We start from the raw sequence: 20,119 nt of genomic DNA, 5'->3' as shown, positions 1-20,119 counted from the left end.
CAGAGCCTGGAGCCTGCTTCAGATTCTGTGTCTCCCTCTCTCTCTGTCCCTCCCCTACCCATGCTTTTTTTTTTTTTCTCTCTCTCTCTCTCTCTCAAAAATAAACAAACATTAAAAAAAATTTAAAAATTCTATTTGCTTTTTTTGGAAACTTCCATAATCTTAGACTTTATTGGGTTATACATTTATAGAGAATGAAAACATAAAACCAAATTTATCAGGCAATAGCTGACATTTTTATACCTATCATCAGGTCACAAACACTAATGCCTCCAATGAAGCTACAAAGATAATAAACATAATTGAAATGGGGCAGGCAGAGATTGAAGTCATCTGGAATATACAAGCTCTGTCTAAAAAGGTAATAGCAGTTATTTTGTGGCAATATGAGCCCAGTGATGCCTGAACTATTGATATTTTAAGATAAAGACAAAATCGCAGTGAGTTAAAGTTATTTTGTGTATCTCAATAAATTGATTCAAAAGTTTTTTATGGAAAGACAGGAGACATAGAATAGTGACAACAATACTGAAGAAGAAAGTCTGAGGATGCACACTGTTTGACATCAGACTCATTGTAAAGGTACAATAGTCAAGATGGTGTGATATTGGCCAAATAACAGGCAAACAGATCAGTAGAACAAAACAGAGCACCCAGAAATAGACCCACATAAAGTCAACTGATCTTTCACAAAGGTACAAAATCAAGCCAATGGAGAAAGGATAGTCTTTTCAACAAATGATTCTGGAACAATTGGATATTCATATGCAAAACAAAATAAAACAAAACCTCTAGGCCCAGACCTTATTATACATTTTTGCAAAAAATTAACTCAAAACAGATCATAGACCTACATGTAAAATGCAAAATTATAAAAACTTCTAGGAGACAACATAGGAGAAAATCTAGGTGAACTTAGGTTCAACAATGAATTTTTAGACCTATAAAATGACCCATGAAAGGAAAGATTGACAAGTTGTAATATTAATCATTTCTGCTCTGCAAAATACAATGTTAAGAGAAAGCAAAAACAAGCCACATACAGAAAATATATGCAAAACACAATCTGATAAAATGACTTGTGTCTGAAATATACAAGCAGTGGAAACTCAATGATAAGAAAACAAATCAATTTTAAAAATAGGCAGACACCTTCCAAAGAGGAACTAAAAGATGGAGACCAAGCATATGCAATATGTTCAATATTATGTGTCATCGGGGAATTGCAAGTTGGAACAGTTATAATACTAGGCACCTGTTAAAATGAAAAAAAATGGCCACACCAAATGCTTATGAGGATAGGAACAATAGGAACTTTCATTCATTGCCAATGGGAATGCAAAATTGCAGAGCCACTTTGGAAGACAGTTTGGGAGTCTCTTACAAAGATAAACATTGTTTTACCATACACTGTAACAATCACTCTTCGAGCCATTTACCCAATTAAGTTGAAAAGTTATGGCCAGAAAAAATCTGCAAATACACATTTATGGCAGATATGTTCATAATCACCAAGCAATCAAGTTTTCCTTCAATAGGTGAATGGATGAACAAACTGTGGTAGATCCATATAATGGAATATTATGCAGCAAGAAGAGTAAATGAACTATTGAGCACTCAAAAGACGTAGAGAAACCCTAAGTGGATATTACTAAGTGAAAGAAATCAATGTGAGAAAAGTATATACTATAGAGTTCCAACTACAGGATACTCTAGAAAAGATAAAACTGGAGAAATAGTAGAAAATCCAGTGATTTCCTGGGATTTGAAATAGGGGTGGTGGGAAATGAATGAATACATGAAGGTTAGGGGATTTTTAGGGTGGTGAAGCTATATGATACTGTAATGCTGTACTGACATTGCACATTTGTCAAAACCCATACAACTATACAACAAAAAGAGTCAGCCTAAAGTGTATTATTGACTTTAGTTTATAATAATATATCAATATCACTTAATTAGTTGTAATAAAAGTACCATCTTCATGCAAGTTGTTAATTATAGGGGCAACTATTGGGAATGGGGAACTGGTATATGGAAACTCCCTACTATTCCATTTTTTAAATAAATTAAAATAAAAAAATAAAAACATTTTGTATTGAGTGAGTTTGTTTTCTAATAAAATAAAGTATAATAGCTGAGTTGAATTTTGGTTCTTTAATGTATAAATAGTATTGCACATAGGCTCTAACTCAATTTTTCTTTTAGCTATAAGATCAAATTAAGTAGATCTTACTTGATGCTACAGTATTATAACATTAGTGTGTGTGTGTGCATAACAGTATATAGTATTATACAGTATATGCAGCTGAAACATTTCTACTGAGGTACAGGTGATGGAAGTAAAGCATTTGATAGATAGGACTCCATTATTAAGATAGCTATTTATAATGTACACTTTAGGAAACTTCTATTTCAGGAAATCTATTGTTAAGCAACATTATCCTTCCAACTATTTTCATTTGATTTGAAAAGTCATTTTCAAAAATGGAAATGACATATCCCACCAGCAATCTTTTTAAAGTTTTGAGACATCTTTTCTATAATATTGATTTAATAAGGATTAACACATTTCAAAAATTCTTTCAATATTTTCATTGTGAAAGTATTTATTTTTGTTGCTGTAACAACCAGAAACTGATGTGAGAAGACAGATAGTGTTTCTCTTTCTTCACACACAGTACTTTAGATGACAATTACTATTCCAACCTTTAACTACAGAGTTGATATTCTTTTATTAACCTGTGATCAAGTTGTATGGAGTTGGGTCAGGCCAAGGAAGACTAACAGTGATGTTAAAATGTTCCCCAGGTCTCCTCCTACCTCACTTCCCCTCTGCTCCTCCATGGCTCACACTATGACACAGTTGGTTCTAATCTCCCCTGGCAATTCTCCCTCTGCCCCAATCCTAGTTTTTAAGATTTCATGGCCTCATTTTCTTTGCTTCAAGACTGTGCTTTGAGTTTGAAAAATTACAGATTACATGCTAGTTCAATTTAATACATTAGTAGTTGAAAATAGCCTAAACCAAATCTCCATAGGGGGATGTGGATTTTAATAGTGATGTGGAAATACATCTTATCTTAAATAAACTTTGAGTGATAGAAATTTAGTCAGCAGGTCAGGTCAGAGGATGTATCACCATGGCAAGGAGGATTTCCTCTAAGCTCACCTAACCATAGACTGCTGTTGGTGTGTCCCGGGGATTAGGAGTGGAATATGTGGGGAGATGGAAGAGAAGCTGTTAACTCTCAGAGTTTTCTCTTAACTGTGTTGAACCTTGTGCTTAGGATTTTGTAATTTTTTTTTCTTATTCCATCTGACATAATTTTAGCAACTTTGGAACAAATGAGTTCTAAGGTGAATGGAATGAGTTTTTAGGTTGAATAGATACTTTTTTTAGTTACCTGTAGAACAAATGGATAACGTTGGATATACAGAGCTAGAAAATGCTTTGGGCTAGGTAGAAAGATAAAGAACTCTTTATGCAGAGTCTCAGCTCTAGGGACAAATGCTTTGGGATGTTGTTAGAAATTAAAAATAAGCAGAAGGCTTAGAAACAGCCAAACTTATTGCTATACAAAACAAAATTTAATGTAAGCTCTGTTTTGAAGACAGCAGATTTTTTTTAGTACCTTCTACATTCTATCTTCTTAATGCTTGTGTGTTATTTAACATCGTCCTGACAGCCACGGAAGCAATGGACAAAGCAGAAGAAGTGGAATAGATATTAGTGGCAGACAAACTGAACATATCAGAAAGTTTCAAGTGATCACATGTAGAAAAGTTACTGGTAATATAGTCTTGTTCTCTAATGAGAAACTGAGAAATTCTGCAGCCCACACGAGTGACTAGTAACCTCAAGCTTTTGCCTTTTGCCGTATACTGTGATGTCGTCAACTGCTAAGAATATTCTACTAGCATGATCCTAGAAACTGGGGATGGAAAAGCCTTTTAAGATTCTAGTTTATAAGTTTCATTCACATCTCTTCATTCTTTTCTTTTCTTCCTCCCTATCAGAGTGTTTATTAGGAAAAAATTGGTTCAAGCTACATCATTTATCTTTACAGTGCTTTTCATAAAAAGATGTGATCCTGTGTTTTCTTTCCACAGATCCAGGACTACATAGGCAGCTGTATTTTTTGCAAAGACCATCCAGTGTAGTAGCCATTGAAGGAAAAGATGCCATCCTGGAGTGCTGTGTTTCTGGCTATCCTCCCCCGAGTTTTACCTGGTTACGAGGAGAGGAAGTCGTCCAACTCAGGTATTACACGTTGAAGACTTCTGTGAAGTATATGTCATTGTTTATCTTTCTCATTTGCTAAAGGTACCTAGAAATACTAGGGTTTTTAATGATAATTGATTTCCTCCCACATTCCTTGACATTATACAATATACGGAAGATTTTTATCCACTGGGATAAAGAGATGGAGGACAGAGTCAAAATCCATGAGATCAATTCAGAAAAGAAGTTCAGAAAGCCAGTGTTGCTGTTAAAATAACACTGTCCAAAAAATATTCAGCAAAGATACCTTGGAGAATCTCATCCTAAGGAAGTGGTATAGTGAAATATTTATTAAGAAATTAAAATTTTCTGATTTGAAATATATAGCATGTCATTATAGGGTCTGTGAAATTTTTTTCAGGTCCAGTTGTACCTTTCATATTCCAGATGTAACAAATATTTAAGATAAAACAAAAGGAGAACATGGCTGGCTTTGAATTAGTAGATGTTCATATTAAAGCGTAGTTAGAAAGTAAACTCTTAATAGAATGGAGCGCTTAGTCTGAAACGTTTTGATTAAATGGATTTCACTTAAATTAATTTTATTGATTTGGAGGTATGGTGTACTCCTTTTTAACACTTCTGTTTTCTATGATGAGAGAGGATCATAGACCATAACTTTCACCTCCCACCTATATTATAACAACACTGTATGGTGTGGTGTCACTATACTTCTGAGAATATGAAAGCATGTGAGAAATCTGTTTGTAGCTTTAGCATGTCAAATGTGTTCTCTGAATGTAGCCAGATATTCCTGGTACACAATGAAATGTGGCTTTGTACAAAGATTACTAAATTGGATGTCTGGACACAAGACATTGCCTTCCACTGTGGGAAATCACTTTTCTGGTACTTGTGGTCCTCAAATCCAAAATAAGAGAATTGGGCCAGATTATCTGTAAATTTCTTTTCAGTATTAAGCTTGGTTCCAAGTTTAATCTGTTTAATTTCTTTGATCACTGCCTTCCAGTGGGATTGGTTTACCTTGAATCGATTTTTGATCAATAAATGTGATGTTATCAAAGCCTCATAAAATAGACTCTCTTTCTAATTTGATAATTTGATCTTTTGTGGAGTTTATTTAAACCTCTGAGTACATTGCCTGGTATACACCTAAATATCCCTACATTAATCTGCTCTCTAATTTTATATGCCTATGTCTTTCAGGTCCAAAAAGTATTCTTTACTGGGTGGAAGCAATCTGCTTATCTCCAATGTGACAGATGATGATAGTGGAACTTACACCTGTGTTGTTACATATAAAAATGAGAATATTAGTGCCTCTGCAGAGCTCACGGTCTTGGGTAAGTCAATGGCTCAAGATTCATTTACACTGCCCTTTTCAAAATGCATCACTGTGACACTTTAAATGCTTATTCCTGAATTACCTCTTGTGCTTATCAGTATGAAATTATGAAGTCCCAGTGTTTCACACATGTCCTTTCTCTACTTTGATTAATTGCATAGGGATTAAATGTAGTGTTTGAATACTTGCTCATTGACTAAAATCCAGATGCATCACTCTTTAGTCCAATTATTCCAATGATACAACTGAAACCTATGGAAAATTATTAATAAACAAATGTCTTAAGCAGCAAAAGAGTTAAATATAAAAGGGGAGATTCCCAAATATTTTATCTGGGGAAAGTAAATGAAGGGATGAATGAGAGAAATTGTATAAACAATATGCACTGGAGTGGAAAAGTCAGATATCACTTGAGATGACAGGGTCCCTGACATTAAATTCAAATGTCTTGGTAAGATTGTTTTGTTAATATGGAAATACTGTAGATGTGATGTTGAAAGTGAACCATTAAAATCAAATGCATCTAAGGAAAATTTTCATAGAAAGAATCTTTAAAGAAATTTAAGAGGCACGGATGTTACATATTATTCAGAAAGGTAGGGTTACCTCATACCATTGCAAATTAATAATTGTTATATAGGGTACGTACTCAAACACCTCTTTTATCATCTACCCCAGATTGTTTTTAGTCAGTTTCATTTGAATCATGTAATTTGGAGAAAGTGCTTTACCATTTGAATTCCAATTGCTTTTTCCTGTAACAACAGCAAAAATTGTTTACCAGTCTTTGGATTTTTGCCTCTGGAATAAATCTTTTTACCTTGTAAAAAGCCTAGGAAAAATCATAGACTTTTTAAAAGTTATTCAGTAGAAATGAAAAGATATGGTATGCCTAGTGCATCTGCTAACCTGCATCATAATATTATTCTATCCATTTTACTTTTTGGCTTTAAAGTTTATTCAGAAAGTGCTTTCATCTTCAGATAGGGTAATGATGTATGTGAGAGTGAGACAATGGAGTTGTTTGTTCTTTGATCAAACTGTAAATATTAAACTAAGAATAAGCAAAGGACTTTAATTCTTTGGTTTTAGAGATAGCATTATTCTAACTGAAACATCAGCTTGTCTTTAAAATGGTAGCAATTTAATGTAGTCATTTCATGTGGAAGTTTTTTGGTGAAACAAAGAACTTTTACATTTGTAACATCAAAGTATAGCAACACATGATGGCTATATAGAAATTATATTGTAATATATACTGCTGATCATAAGGCAAATGCAGTCATAGAATTTATAATGATTATAGGTAAACTTATAATTGCAAATATATGAGATCAGATTTTATATCAAATTAATACACAGTATTTAGACACACGATGCTTCATATTGATATCTAAGCCAAATGCATATAAATTAGGATTTCTGAGAAATTAACCAAAAAATATATGTAGGGTCATACATATATACACACACACTGACATTCATAGCTTCTTCTTTTGTGTGTTCCTGTGTATATGTGTATGTTCTCCAGTTCTATATTGTTGACCATTATCTTGTTTCCATGTTCTATTTAAACACCCATAGACACACAGACACAGACACACACACACACACACACACACACACACACACTCACACACACAACACCAAAAACACTTTGATGATTATTCTTCTGTATCTTTGTCAGTTATTTGCTTATATCCTAAGGAAAATTATCACAAAAAATGTTCATACCCACACCAGCAGTGCAAGAATTGCCTGTCTCCGAAAGAATACATTTCTCTCCATGCCCCAATATTTGCCTAACAACTTTATAAAATGGAGTCTCTTTGTTTTAATTTGCATCCTTATTAAATTTGTTTCTTTTTATACTTTTACTGGACATTTGCATTTTGCATTTTGTGAGTTACCTATCAATCTTTTTGACCTTCATATATTTATTTTTTTTAATTTTTTTAATGTTTTTATTTATTTTTGAGACAGAGAGAGACAGAGCATGAATGGGGGAGGGGCAGAGAGAGAGGGAGACACAGAATCGGAAGCAGGCTCAGGCTCTGAGCCATCAGCCCAGAGCCCGACGCGGGGCTCGAACTCATGGACCGCAAGATCGTGACCTGAGCTGAAGTCGGATGCTTAACCGACTGAGCCACCCAGGCGCCCCGACCTTCATATATTTATTAAAATATTCATCTTTATTTTGTTTATTTGCAGGAACTCTTTATATAGGAAGAAGAGTAACTGTGCTGTGTAGTCTCTTTGTGTATATATTTTGTTGTTTCTGTTTTTTGTTTTTATTTTACATTTTATATAGGGTATCACATAGTTTTCTTTATGGATGCTGTCTTTGTTGCTATTAGACTCAAATTTTATTCTAAATAAATCACTCTAGTTCCAAAAATCTCATTATAGATTACATGTTGAATCTATAAATTAGAAGCATTATTAATTTAAAAAATGCAGTTGTGTTTATGTCTTGGGAATTTTTTTTAAATTTTCTTGGTAATGGGCATTCGTTTTAAATGTTTATTTATTCTGAAAGAGAGAGAACGTGAATGGGGAAAGGGCAGAGAGAGGGGGAGAGAGAGAATCCCAAGCATCCACACTGTCAGAGCATGACATGGGGCTTGATCTCATGAACCATGAGATTATGACCTGAGATAAAATCAAGAGTCAGACGCTTAACCGATGAGCCATCCAGATGCCCCAGGGTATAAATTTTAAAGATCTCCCACAGACCTAATATGATCTATAACTATTATAGAAGGCATGCCTTAATTCAGGAGATAATCATAATTCTATTTAACTCATCTACCCAGGCTAAAAATAAACGTTGATATAATAAAACCTTTGATATAGTCATTGACTATTCTGATACAAAGTTAAGCTCATCCTGCAGGACTAAGTTTATATAGAAAATGTAATTTATTACTTTCCTTTTTTAAGTAAAAGATGAAAAGATATGAACTTCATTATCAGTGTTATCCAAATAGTTTTCATCAGTTTTAAGAATTTAACCATAATATAAATTATTCACAAGATAAAATCCCGCAAGAAATCCAAGCTTGTGCTTATAAGCTTTAATAATGCATTTTATCAGGCTTTTGTTTTGCCTTTCAAATCATAGTTCTTTTTTGCACTTAGACTGGCTTTGAATGTGAACCTGCTTGAACTAAGACTATTTAAGTATGATATCATTTTGTACACAACGAGAGAAATTCTGTGGTCTTCCTCAAGAGTTTCAGAGTTAATAAACATTAAATATATTTAAAGAATTTACACTATAAAGTGGATATTAAAAGTTCCATAATAGGGGGGCCCTGGGTGGCTCAGTCAGTTAAGTCTTGGACTTCAGCTCAGGTCATGATCTCACAGCTTGGGGGTTTGAGCCCTGCATCAGGCTCTGCACTGAAAGCATAGAACCTGCTTTGGATTCTCTGTTTCCCTCTCTCTCTCTCTGCCCCTCCCTGGCTTGTGCACTCTCCATATCTCTCTCTCTCTCTCAAAAATAAAAAATAAACATTTTTTTTAAATTTTTTTTTTCAACATTTATTTATTTTTGGGACAGAGAGAGACAGAGCATGAACGGGGGAGGGGCAGAGACAGAGGGAGACACAGAATCGGAAACAGGCTCCAGGCTCTGAGCCATCAGCCCAGAGCCCGACGCGGGGCTCGAACTCACGGACCGCGAGATCGTGACCTGGCTGAAGTCGGACGCTTAACCGACTGCGCCACCCAGGCGCCCCAAAAATAAACATTTTTTAAAGAGTTCCATAATAGTTAAACCTCTTGGGGAAATCTGTATTAGACAGGATTAAGGGCAACTTATTTAAAGTGCATATGAATAAATTAAATAAATAAATAAATAAATAAATAAATAAATAAATAAATTCCTAATAATAACCATTTATGTTAATGTTTATGATCTATTGGACTGCACTAGGTTCTGGGAAACCTACAAAAGGTTTGAGGTCTGGCTTCATTAGGTTTGTAGTGTAATTACAGATTCATACAATTAATTGCCCTAATTGCCCCCAGTGAATTGCCTGCCTTTTGAGTATGTTTTTTTTTTTCCCTCAATTTTGTATGTTTACATGGAATCTGTGAAGATATGAAGAGTTGATAGTCTTTGCTCTCATAAAAGACAGAACCTGAGTAAGTGGTGGCAGGCAAAGTCTTAAAAAGGAGATTGCAGAGGGAGGAATTCTGAACAGTGTTATATTCTGTTTAAAGCACTAGTGCTATGATTATTTTTTTAAACTTTGTTTTTCAGAAAAGAACTAAAGAATGGTATTCTGTCCATTATTATTTCCCAGATAACTAGCTTTCTGGCTCAAGAATTATAATGACCCTTAATAAACATTCAGGAGATTTGCCTGATTTATTTTCTAAGCTTTACCTTAGGCCTAGATTGATTCAATGTCTGAATCAATGCAGAAATGCATATTTTAAAAAGATATGGGATCTTTAACCAATGAAGTGTCTGGCCTTGGACAAACCCTGTGCATTGTCCATATACATGCAGAAGGAGATGGGTGGAAAATTCACTCTTGAGGAGAAGCCATGGGATCTAACATTGGTGACAAAATGAAAACAGTCTTGAGCTTTCTCAAAAGGATTCTAGAATTCTTTTTAAAGCTGTTTGCAGCAATATAAACAATATACACTATTAAAAGTTGACCTTTGTGTACAGGTTTTCTCAATTATTTGCCTTATCAACTTTCTAGAGGAATGTTGGTTAGAATTAGCATAATCTGGCTTTGTAGAACATAAAAAGTCTGTTAGATCAGTCCTTTGCACATAATTGATAACCTGTAACCAGATCTAAGAGTTCTCATATCCTCTTCCCTGCCACTCTAAGTAACACATATCACTCCATGTGGTACTTGACTTTATACTTCTCCCAAGAAAACACCTCTGAAAAGAAATCCTTTGGGGCAGGTGTTTTGCCTGCCTAAGACTTTTGCTTTGGGGACAGAAACCTATGGGTTCATCCTCTAGGAATGTGTTCAGAATGGTTCTCTACTGACATGCAGCATGCTAAGCTCACACAGATATGTTCTTTTTTTTTTAATTTTTTAAATGTTTATTTATTTTTGAGAGAGAGACAGACTGTGAGCAGGGGAGGGGCAGAGAGAGGAGGAGACACAAAATCTGAAGTAGCTCCAGGCTCTGAGTTGTCAGCACAAATCCCCAGACATGGGGCTCGAACCCACGAACCATGAGACCATGACCTGAGCTGAAGTCGGATGCTCAACTGACTGAGTCATCCAGACACCCCTGTACTTTTTTTTAAGTGCCATGATGATAATAAATTTATTAGTATCCTATAGTCAAAAAGCTGATGAACAAAAAGTTATTCTACAGTATCATTAACTAAGCATTCACATTTTTATTCCCTAAATTACATAAGTCATAATGTTTTGTATATTTATATTGATCAGACATTAAATAATAGTCATTGGTAAGAAATTATGGGCTACTGAAATGAAATAAACAATGTTTATGACCTTTAGAATTAAAAATTTTTTTTTAACGTTTATTCATTTTTGAGAGACAGAGAGACAGAGTGTGAGTGGGGGAGGGGCAGAGAGAGGGAGACAGAATCTGAAGCAGGCTCCAGGCTCTGAGCTGTCAGCACAGCCCGATGTGGGGCTCAAACTCACAAACTGTGAGATTATGACCTGAGCCAAAGTCATATGTGTAACTAACTGAGCCACCCAGGGGCCCCTGACCTTTACAATTTTTTACTTTATACCATTTATTTTCTTTTTTCTTTCTTTTTTTTCCTTCATTTTTTTTGCATTTTTTTAAAAACTTAAATCCAAGTTAATTAACATATAGTTTAATAATGATTTCAGGAATAAAATTTAGTGATTTATTGGTTACAAAACCCAGTGCTCATCCCAACAAGTGTCCTCCTTAATGTCCCTTGCCCATTTACTCCATCCCTCTACCCCAACCCTCAGTTTGTTGTCTGTAGTTCAGAGTCTCTTATGGTTTGTCTTCCTCTCTGCTTTTATATTATTTTTGCTTCCTTTCCCTTATGTTTATCTGTTTGGTTTCTTAAGTTCCACATATGAGTGAAATCATAAGATATTTGTCTTATTTGACTGACTTATTGTACTTAGCATAATATACTCTAGTTCTGTCCACATTGTTGCAAATGGCAAGATTTCATTCTTTTGATCGCTGAGTAATATTGCACTGTTTTTCCCCATTGAGTATATTAGCTGTGGGTTTTTAGTATATGGTTGTTATGATCTTGAGGTATGATCCTTCTATCCCTATTTTCTTGACAGTTTTGGTTTTTTGTTTTGTTTTTAAGAAATGAGGCTGTGTTTTGTCAAATGCTTTCTCTGCATCTATTGATAGGATCATGTGGTTCTTATCCTTTCTTTTATTAATGTGATGTTCACATTTATTGATTTGTGGATATTGAACCAGACTTGCATCCCAGGAATAAATCCCACTTGATTGTGGTGAATGATTCTTTTAATGTATTGTTGGATCCAGTTTGTGAGTATCTTGTTGAGAATTTTTGCATTCGTGTTCATCAGGGAAATTGGTCTGTAGTTCTCTTTTTTATTGGGGTCTTTGGTTTTGTAATCAAGGAAATGCTGGCATGGTAGAATGAGTTTGGCAGTTTTCCTTCCATTTCTATTTTTTGGAACAGCTTCAAAAGAATAGGTATTAACGCTTCTGTAAAAGTTTGGTAGACTTCCCTTGGAAAGCCATCAGGGTCTGGACTCTTATTTGTTAGAAGATTTTTGATTGCCGATTCAATTTATTTACTAGTTATGGATCTGTTTAAATTTTCTCTTTCTTCCTGTTTCTGTTTTGGTAGTTTATATGTTTCTAGGAATTTGTCCATTTCTTTCAGATTGCCAAATTTGTTGACATATAATTGCTCATAATATTCTCTGATTACTGTTTGTATTTCAGTGGTGTTGGTTGTGATCTCTCCTCTTTCCTCATGATTTTATTTACTTGGGTCCTTTTCTTTTTCTTTTTGATTAATCTGGCTAGGGGCTTATTAGTTTTGTTAATTCATTTAAAGAATCAGCTCCTGGTTTCATTGATCTATTCTACTGTTTTTTGTTTTGTTTTGTTTTAATTTTAATATCATTGATTTCTGCTCTAATCATTATTTCCCTTCCTCTGCTGGTTTTGGGCTTTTTTGCTGTTCTTCTTCCAGCTCTTTTAGGTATAAAGTTAGGTGGTGTATTTGAGACCTTTCTTCCTTCTTTATGAAGGCCTGGATTGCTGTATACTTCCCTCTTATGACTGCCTTTGCTGCATCCCAGAGATTTGGGCCTGTCATATTTTCATTTTCATTGGCTTCCGTTGACTTTTTAATTTTGTCTTTAATTTCTTGGTTAACCCATTCATTCTTTAGTCTCCAAGTATTTATGGTCTTTCCAATTTTCTTCCTGTGGTTGACTTTGGGTTTCATAGTGTTGTGGTCTGAAAATATGCAAGGTATGATCTTCATCTTTTTGTACTGTTGAGGGCTGATTTGTGACCCATTATGTGGAGAATGTTCCATGTGCACGTGAGAAGAATGTCACACAGATAAGTTCTTCAAGCTCAATGGCACTGGATTAAACATATTAAATTATATTTTAATGTATATAGTATATATACATACATTTACCTTGTACATACATATACATGTGTATATGCATATATATACATGCAATATACATATATAATACATATATATTTCCTATTTCTAAGAAAATTGTTCTTCAAAATCCCTTCCCATATTCTTTCAAATGCATATGATTATCTCAACCGTTACATAATGTACTGATTCTGCAAATAGATAATAGACCAATCTACTCAGAAAGGTTTAGAAAAGTCATCTTAAAAGTGAGTTAAGAAGACAGCAGATTAATATTTCCAGTAGAAGTTAAAAACCCTTCTTAAAAACTATCATTTTATAACATGGTGGGACAGGAAAATGCCAACAGTAGCTCACTTTCTTCTGAAAATGCTTAAGAATAATGAAAACGATGGCTAGGTGTATAGTGACCTAACCAAGCATGACTTATAGGCCCAGATATACAACTAAACCACGGCATCCATAGTGTCATGGCCACTGACAGTTGAGTGCATCTTTTGTTCTCTGTCAGGCACTCTTTGGGCATAGAAACATGCATATGACACCAGTCCTGGCCTGAAAGATTAGTTAGGTAAACAGACAGGAAGTAGGCAATTACTAGAAAAACCAAAGAAAAGTTGGAAAAGAGGGAGGTAAGGGACCCCAAAAAACAGTTCATCAACAATGAAGAAGGGAGTTGAGGGTTGGGAGAAAGGATGAGGAGAGAGATTCTGAGCAGAGGAAGTAAGCCAGCAAAGGTATGGAGATAAACCAGGGATGGGGAAGAGGAAGTCATCTAATATGACTGAAAATTGTGGGTCCAAAGGGAGTCTGATAGTGGATGGGGAAAGTGGTATAGATAGTGAATGGTTTGCTCCTGTGGTTAGGTTTTTATCTTGAGGGCAGTGGAAAGACACAAACTGATTTTTGGGCTGTGCCTTATTGGTTATTTCATATTGGCCATTATTTAATTCCCTAATCCTCAATTCCTTCATTTGTAAAGGATGATAATTACTTCCTTGTAGGGCTTAATGATTGCTTAAGTATGAAATTTGAGAGAGAAGGATTGTGGAATAGGAGGCATGGTTTGGGGAGCTGTGGGAAATAAAGAAAAATAAGATGTTCTTCCAGCCCTCAGCAGAATCCTAAATCATAGTTGCAAAAATTAAACAAAAACAAAACAAAACAAAAACGAAATGCCACAAATATTAAAACATCTTATGCAACCTCTCCATACCAATTTTTCCTCACCTACAAAAATGTACAAAGCAACAATGGGTCCCTATATAATTCTCATGAATCCTGGAGATTCCTTGTGGCACAAGGATGGTATCCAAATTTGTAAAGCATTTTATCTTTTTTAGCTTCCTCTGTGTCCCTACAGCCTACTATCCATGCTTTCTTCCCAGCTATATTGTGAGAATAAACAGACACTGTGTCTTGTTCATCTTGGCCACTCAAAACCTTGGTTTGTTCTCTGGCCCATCTGAGCTTTAAACATAAACATAAGGAATATAATTATATATGTGTTGTATATAAGTTATATAACTTTCTATGAAAATATTTTTTAAGCTCTTTATGGCAACTCATGTGCTTTTATAGGACATTGCTATAGACTGAATTCTTTCTCCCCAAATCCATAGGTTGAAGCCTTAATCACAAATGTGACTGTATTTGGAAATAGACCTTTTATTAAGCAGATAATTAAGGTTAAATGGAGTCCTAAGAATGGAGCCCTAATCCAATAGGAATGACATCTTTATAAGAAGATGAGGCATCAGAGCTCTCTCTCTCTCTCTCCCAGTGCAAACACACAGAAAATGGGGCATGTGGGGACACAGAGTGGGTACCATCTCCAAGCCAAGGAGTGATGTCTCACCAGAAATCAACGCTGCTGCCACCTTGATCTTAAACTCCTAGACTTCAGAACTGTGAAAAAATAAGTTTATGTTGTCTAAGCCACCCAGTCTGTGGTGATATTTTGTTATAGCAGCCACAGCGGGTGAATATAACCACAGAAAGAGTAGTTGTACTGTGCATTATACTGCTAAAAAGATTCTTGATTAGTTTTGTAGAAGCATAAATTACAACAAAGAAGTATATCACCAACACTTATATATTGTTAATACCAAGGATCTTAAACTTCCAAGAGTGTGAAAAAAGAGCAATGAATCAAAAGCTATTTTTCTGTTTATATACTAGGTTATGTGTAGTTCAAGACCTAAATATCCCCTGGCTTATTTTTTCTTTAGTATCATCATCTTTTTATTTAGTAATTTATAAACATAAGGTATTACTAACATTTTAGATCCTATAATTTTGAATGATATGTCCCAATTTTAATAACAAATACATCATTAACTATGAAGAAACTCTGTTTTCTCTTTTTTAACTCAATTCTTAGATATGCTCTATAAATTCAATTTGCTACAGCAAGCATGCAGATGTTCACACTCCATCAACTCTCAGATATGTCTGGTAATGGAAGGAAATATGGTAATTAAAAATGGATATGATGCTGTGTCCTTTTATTTTTTTGCTTATGCTTTAGTTTTATCATTTTTTACTGAAACAAACGTGATGCGTTGCTACTTTATGAGCACGTATAACTGGTCAAAGAGAGAACTGACCCATTCCTTTGTTTGGAGAGTAACTGGGACATCCACCTCCAGTCATGTGTTCAGTTGCTGCCTTTCTAAACTTGCTGTTGGATCACCAATGTTGGGTTTTGGGCTTATGTTCTTAGCTATAAACAAAAAGTAGTTATAGAATATATTAATAAAGATAATATTTACCCCTCTATTATAGTGTATAACTCTTTGTTTGAATGGAGTTCTTCTGAATTTAGAACATCACTGCTTCTTCCCAAGTAGCAGTGCTTAAATTTCATGTCTACCTATAATTGGCCTTTATGAGCAGTGACCCCCTCACCCATATGCATTTAATGGTTATAGTCATAAAAGCAGTGTCTTAGGTAAGTTTCTATTGATTATCTTTCATAGGGTAATTGCCAAATGGATCCTAATGAAATTAGTTAAGAGGCTTTCTTTTTCATGTAGGGATATGATCCCAAATGTACATGATAAAAATGCATAACATAAGGAAGAATTAAATTTTAAAAAATCAAAATAATCTATTTGCTGTTTCTTCCTATACTATGTTGATTTCTTATTATAGTTACTTTTGTTCACCTGAAATCATAGCCATTATGAGTGTGCAAAAATTCTATCCAAAATAGTGTTTAGGAGATCCTGTTGAATGTATTAGAAGAAACATGGTATGTTCAGGCTGTTAGTGTAAAGTGATTCGGTGTTTAAATTGCAGTTCTACCATCTGTGGAAATACTGGTTGCATTTGTGACAGGATTTATTTTTCATCATGCCGATATTTGTTTAAAGACCTACTATGTGATCTCTACTTCCTTCCCTCTTTCACTGGAAAAACAATTTGAACAGTTTTTTGCATTTATCCTTGAGATGGCTATGAATCTATTTTTTTTTCTTTCTCAGAAAAAGGAGGAAGTTAGTAGAGGCTCCAGGAGAAAGGCTAAGGTGATGTAGTAATTCAGAGCATTAAAAAGGCAGTCTAAGGCTATGATTTTAATTAGCCCTAACAATCTAAGCAAGGTGAATTGACCATCTGTGATTTAGAGGGAGGGCTGCTAATAGTAGCAAAAAGCTGCCCAAAGGGCATTCCATGCCAAAGTTGTCCTGAGGTACCACATGTACAGATTATCCCAGAAAGAGTTGGACTGTGATAGAACTCAAACTGCATTAAGACAGGAGTGCTTTCACTAAAGTTAACAAGAGTTAGCATCAGTCGTGCCTGCCAATTTTGAAAGGCTGGAGAGCAAAAGTGTGACATTTCTTTCTGTACTTTCAACTTCTACTACCACTTGGTGGCAGTGAGTGTGCCTAAAGGCAAAATGCACCAACTTGAAAACATGTCTTTAAACAGTAGACTCTATTAAAGTAAAACATTTGGAGTTCTGTCTATACATTTGTTGACTTATTTATCCACTTGTTCAACAAATATGTATTTAAAGTGTGATAAGTTTCTTGCCTAATGCTTTAAAACAGCTTTATAGAGATACCATTCATTGTAACTCGCATACTAGACAACTTCACATTTAAAGTCTACAATTTAATGGTTTCAACATAATTATAGATGTTTACAACCCTATCTGACCACAGTGAATTTTAGAACACCTTCATCACCTCAGAAAGAAACACTGTACTCTGTCATCCCCCATCCTCCTGTTCTCTCTTTTCCCTCTACCTTACCAATACCCTTAAGCAACCATAAGTCTACTTTCCATCTCTGTAGATTTCTCTATTTTGGAAATTTTACAATAATGGAATTATAGAATATATTGCATTTAGTGACTTGTTTCTTTAACTCAGTAAAACATTTTCAAGGGTCAACTTTGTTATAGTGTGTTTGAGTAGTTCATTCCTTCTTATGGCCAAATGATATTCCATTGTGTAGATATACCATGTTTTATTTATTCATTAGTTGATGGGCATTAGGATCATGTCTACTTTTGCCTATTGTTAATAATTCTGTATAAACAGAAAGTTTTTGTGTGGACTGATGGTTTCAGTTCTCTTGAGTATATACCTAGGAGTGGAACCACTGTGTCCTATGGTAACTCCATGCTTAATCATTTGAGGAACTGCTGATGTTTTCCAAAGAGACTATACCATTTTGCATTCCTACTAGCAATGCATGAACATTTCTATTTCTCTACATCCTCATCAATACTTGTTATTAGCTAACTTTTCTTTCTTTTTTTTTTTAAATCTAGCTGGCCTCATGAGTGTCAAGTGGTATCTCATTGTGGGTATGCTTTGCATTCCCCTGATGTTGAGTATCTTTTCATGGATTTATTGGCCATTTATATATCTTTCTTAAAGAAATGCCTTTTCAGATCCTTTGTCCATTTTATTTTTTTAAGTTTATTTATGAGAGAGAGGGAGAGTGCATGCACACCTGGGGGAGGGGCAGAGAGAGAGAGAGAGGAAGAGAATTCCAAGCAGCCGCTGCACTATCAGTGCAGAGCCCAACCTGGGGCTCCATCCCATGAACCATGAAATCATGACCTGAGCTGAAACCAAGAGTTGGAGGCTTAGCTGGCTGAGCCACCCAGGTGCCCCCACCTTTGCCCATTTTAGATTGGGTTGTTTGTCTTTTTATTATTGAGTTATAATGGCTTCTTTCTGGGCATATGTGTGTGGGGTGAGGTATACCACTTTCATAGGAACAGGCTAAATGGAATGCCACACAGAGAAAGTGCTGAGGGCAACATGAAGTCACCAGCTATCTGGGTGAAAACATTTGAGTTCAGAAAGAATAATTTTGTGTGTGTGTGTTTTGTTGTTCTTTTAAACTGATGCTGTATCACATATGCACAATGCTTTTTGATCTTTGGATCATGTGCACCCATGCAGCGACCCTTCTCCCTTCCCTGTGCTTCCATATTTTCCTGTTAATTCCACTGTTACCATACAACACACTGGTTAGGCAGTTTCTCAAGGGAGAAGGGTTGTATCTTAGTCATTGTCATGTCCCCAATGCCTTACGTATTAGTTGGCATGAATTAAACATTTAAGAATATGTAAGAAATGTACATTTTGTTTCTTCTAGAATTGAATTTGGATTTTCATCCTGAATGTCGAACTTCAGTATGTGGGAAAAAAAAAGCAAACAAACAATTCTCATTCATTTAGTTCTTCTTGTGACCAAAAAAGAAAATCTTTGTACACAATGCTCAGACTGCAGGTGTTCTTTCTCATTTTTTCTATATTCTTGTTGTTCAGAAAAGCTGTTGCTATGCAATAGTAATAAAAATTTTGCCTTTCTAAACAGCAATAGCAATATGTCAGTATTTAATCCCTATGAAACACATTTTGGGTACAAGTTCAGAATGAACAAAATGGACAAAGTTAAAGTTGCAGCAACGATACAGTTAAGTGAGGCATCTAATACAGATGAAGGCTAAAAAGTCCTGTTCACCAACATTCCCAGAGCCGTATGTGTATTGTTAGGTATTCCTAATAAAAACGAAAAAAATAAGCAAAATAAGATGAAACAAAAAAATCATCTGTGATTACCTGAGTTTGGAAAATGTTGGCTCAAACAGAGTTGAATTAAATAGGTATATACTTCAGGAGTTGTCAGAATCTCCAACAGGCTAATTTTTGAGAAATACTATGTGCAATTAGGAAGGAGTGTAAGGTTGAAAGTGTTGGTTTTTTCCCCCTGTATTTGGAGACTGAAAGAGAGCTTCAGGTGAAGAATGTCCTGCTATCAGCAGAAAAGCTATTCCACTTTGGCCTATAGGTAGTGGCCATTTACTGTATACATTTTTATGGAGATTGCCTACCCTATTAAAAGAGGATTTTTACCATGATTAATGGGTGCACCTGATTTTTTATTCTTGCAGTTCAGACCCATTACACATTCTGTAAAAAGCAACATGATGATGCCACTTTAATCACAGCCCAATGCTTCTCTCCTGCTAAGAAAAATAAATGTGATATTAATGAGTTTGTATCCACTGCTTCTTTAGAGAACCAGCAAAGAAAATAATTAGCCCAAGTGATTACATTATATAATTCAATTTTCCCTTGGTATGTTCTTACTGACATTCAAAAAGTAGTTAGTGAATCCAACTGCCAAATGCTCAGTAATAACACTTTATCACCAATTTACAGTGCATGAAAACAAAAGAAATTTTAAATGAGCTGGGGGATTGTGGTGTGTGTGTGTGTGTGTGTGTGTGTGTGTGTGTGTGTGAGAGAGAGAGAGAGAGAGAGAGAGAGAGAGACAGAGAGAGAGAGAGACAGAGAGAGAGAGAGAGAGAGAGAGAGAGATTCTTAAAGGGTGGTTAGCCAGATAGATGTGGGGATTGTGCACATAATAC

General features: G+C 35.1%; 1 protein-coding gene across 1 annotated transcript in view; it reads left to right on the top strand.

Moving 5' to 3' along the window:
- Window positions 1–20,119, top strand: part of DCC (DCC netrin 1 receptor) — a 753,976-nt gene that overhangs the window by 142,173 nt on the left and 591,684 nt on the right. Inside the window, exons 4-5 of the mRNA XM_047086216.1 lie at window positions 4,114–4,264; window positions 5,453–5,589. Coding sequence (XP_046942172.1) covers window positions 4,114–4,264; window positions 5,453–5,589 — 288 coding nt within the window. The remainder of the gene's footprint in view (window positions 1–4,113; window positions 4,265–5,452; window positions 5,590–20,119) is intronic.

Source organism: Lynx rufus, unplaced genomic scaffold, assembly GCF_022079265.1.
Source record: "Lynx rufus isolate CCGP_SWC_20201006 ecotype Redwood Valley unplaced genomic scaffold, mLynRuf1.p SCAF_20, whole genome shotgun sequence".
NCBI lineage: Eukaryota > Metazoa > Chordata > Mammalia > Carnivora > Felidae > Lynx > Lynx rufus.
Note: the sequence above shows the minus strand (reverse complement) of the source record. Positions and strands in the feature narration are given on the sequence as shown.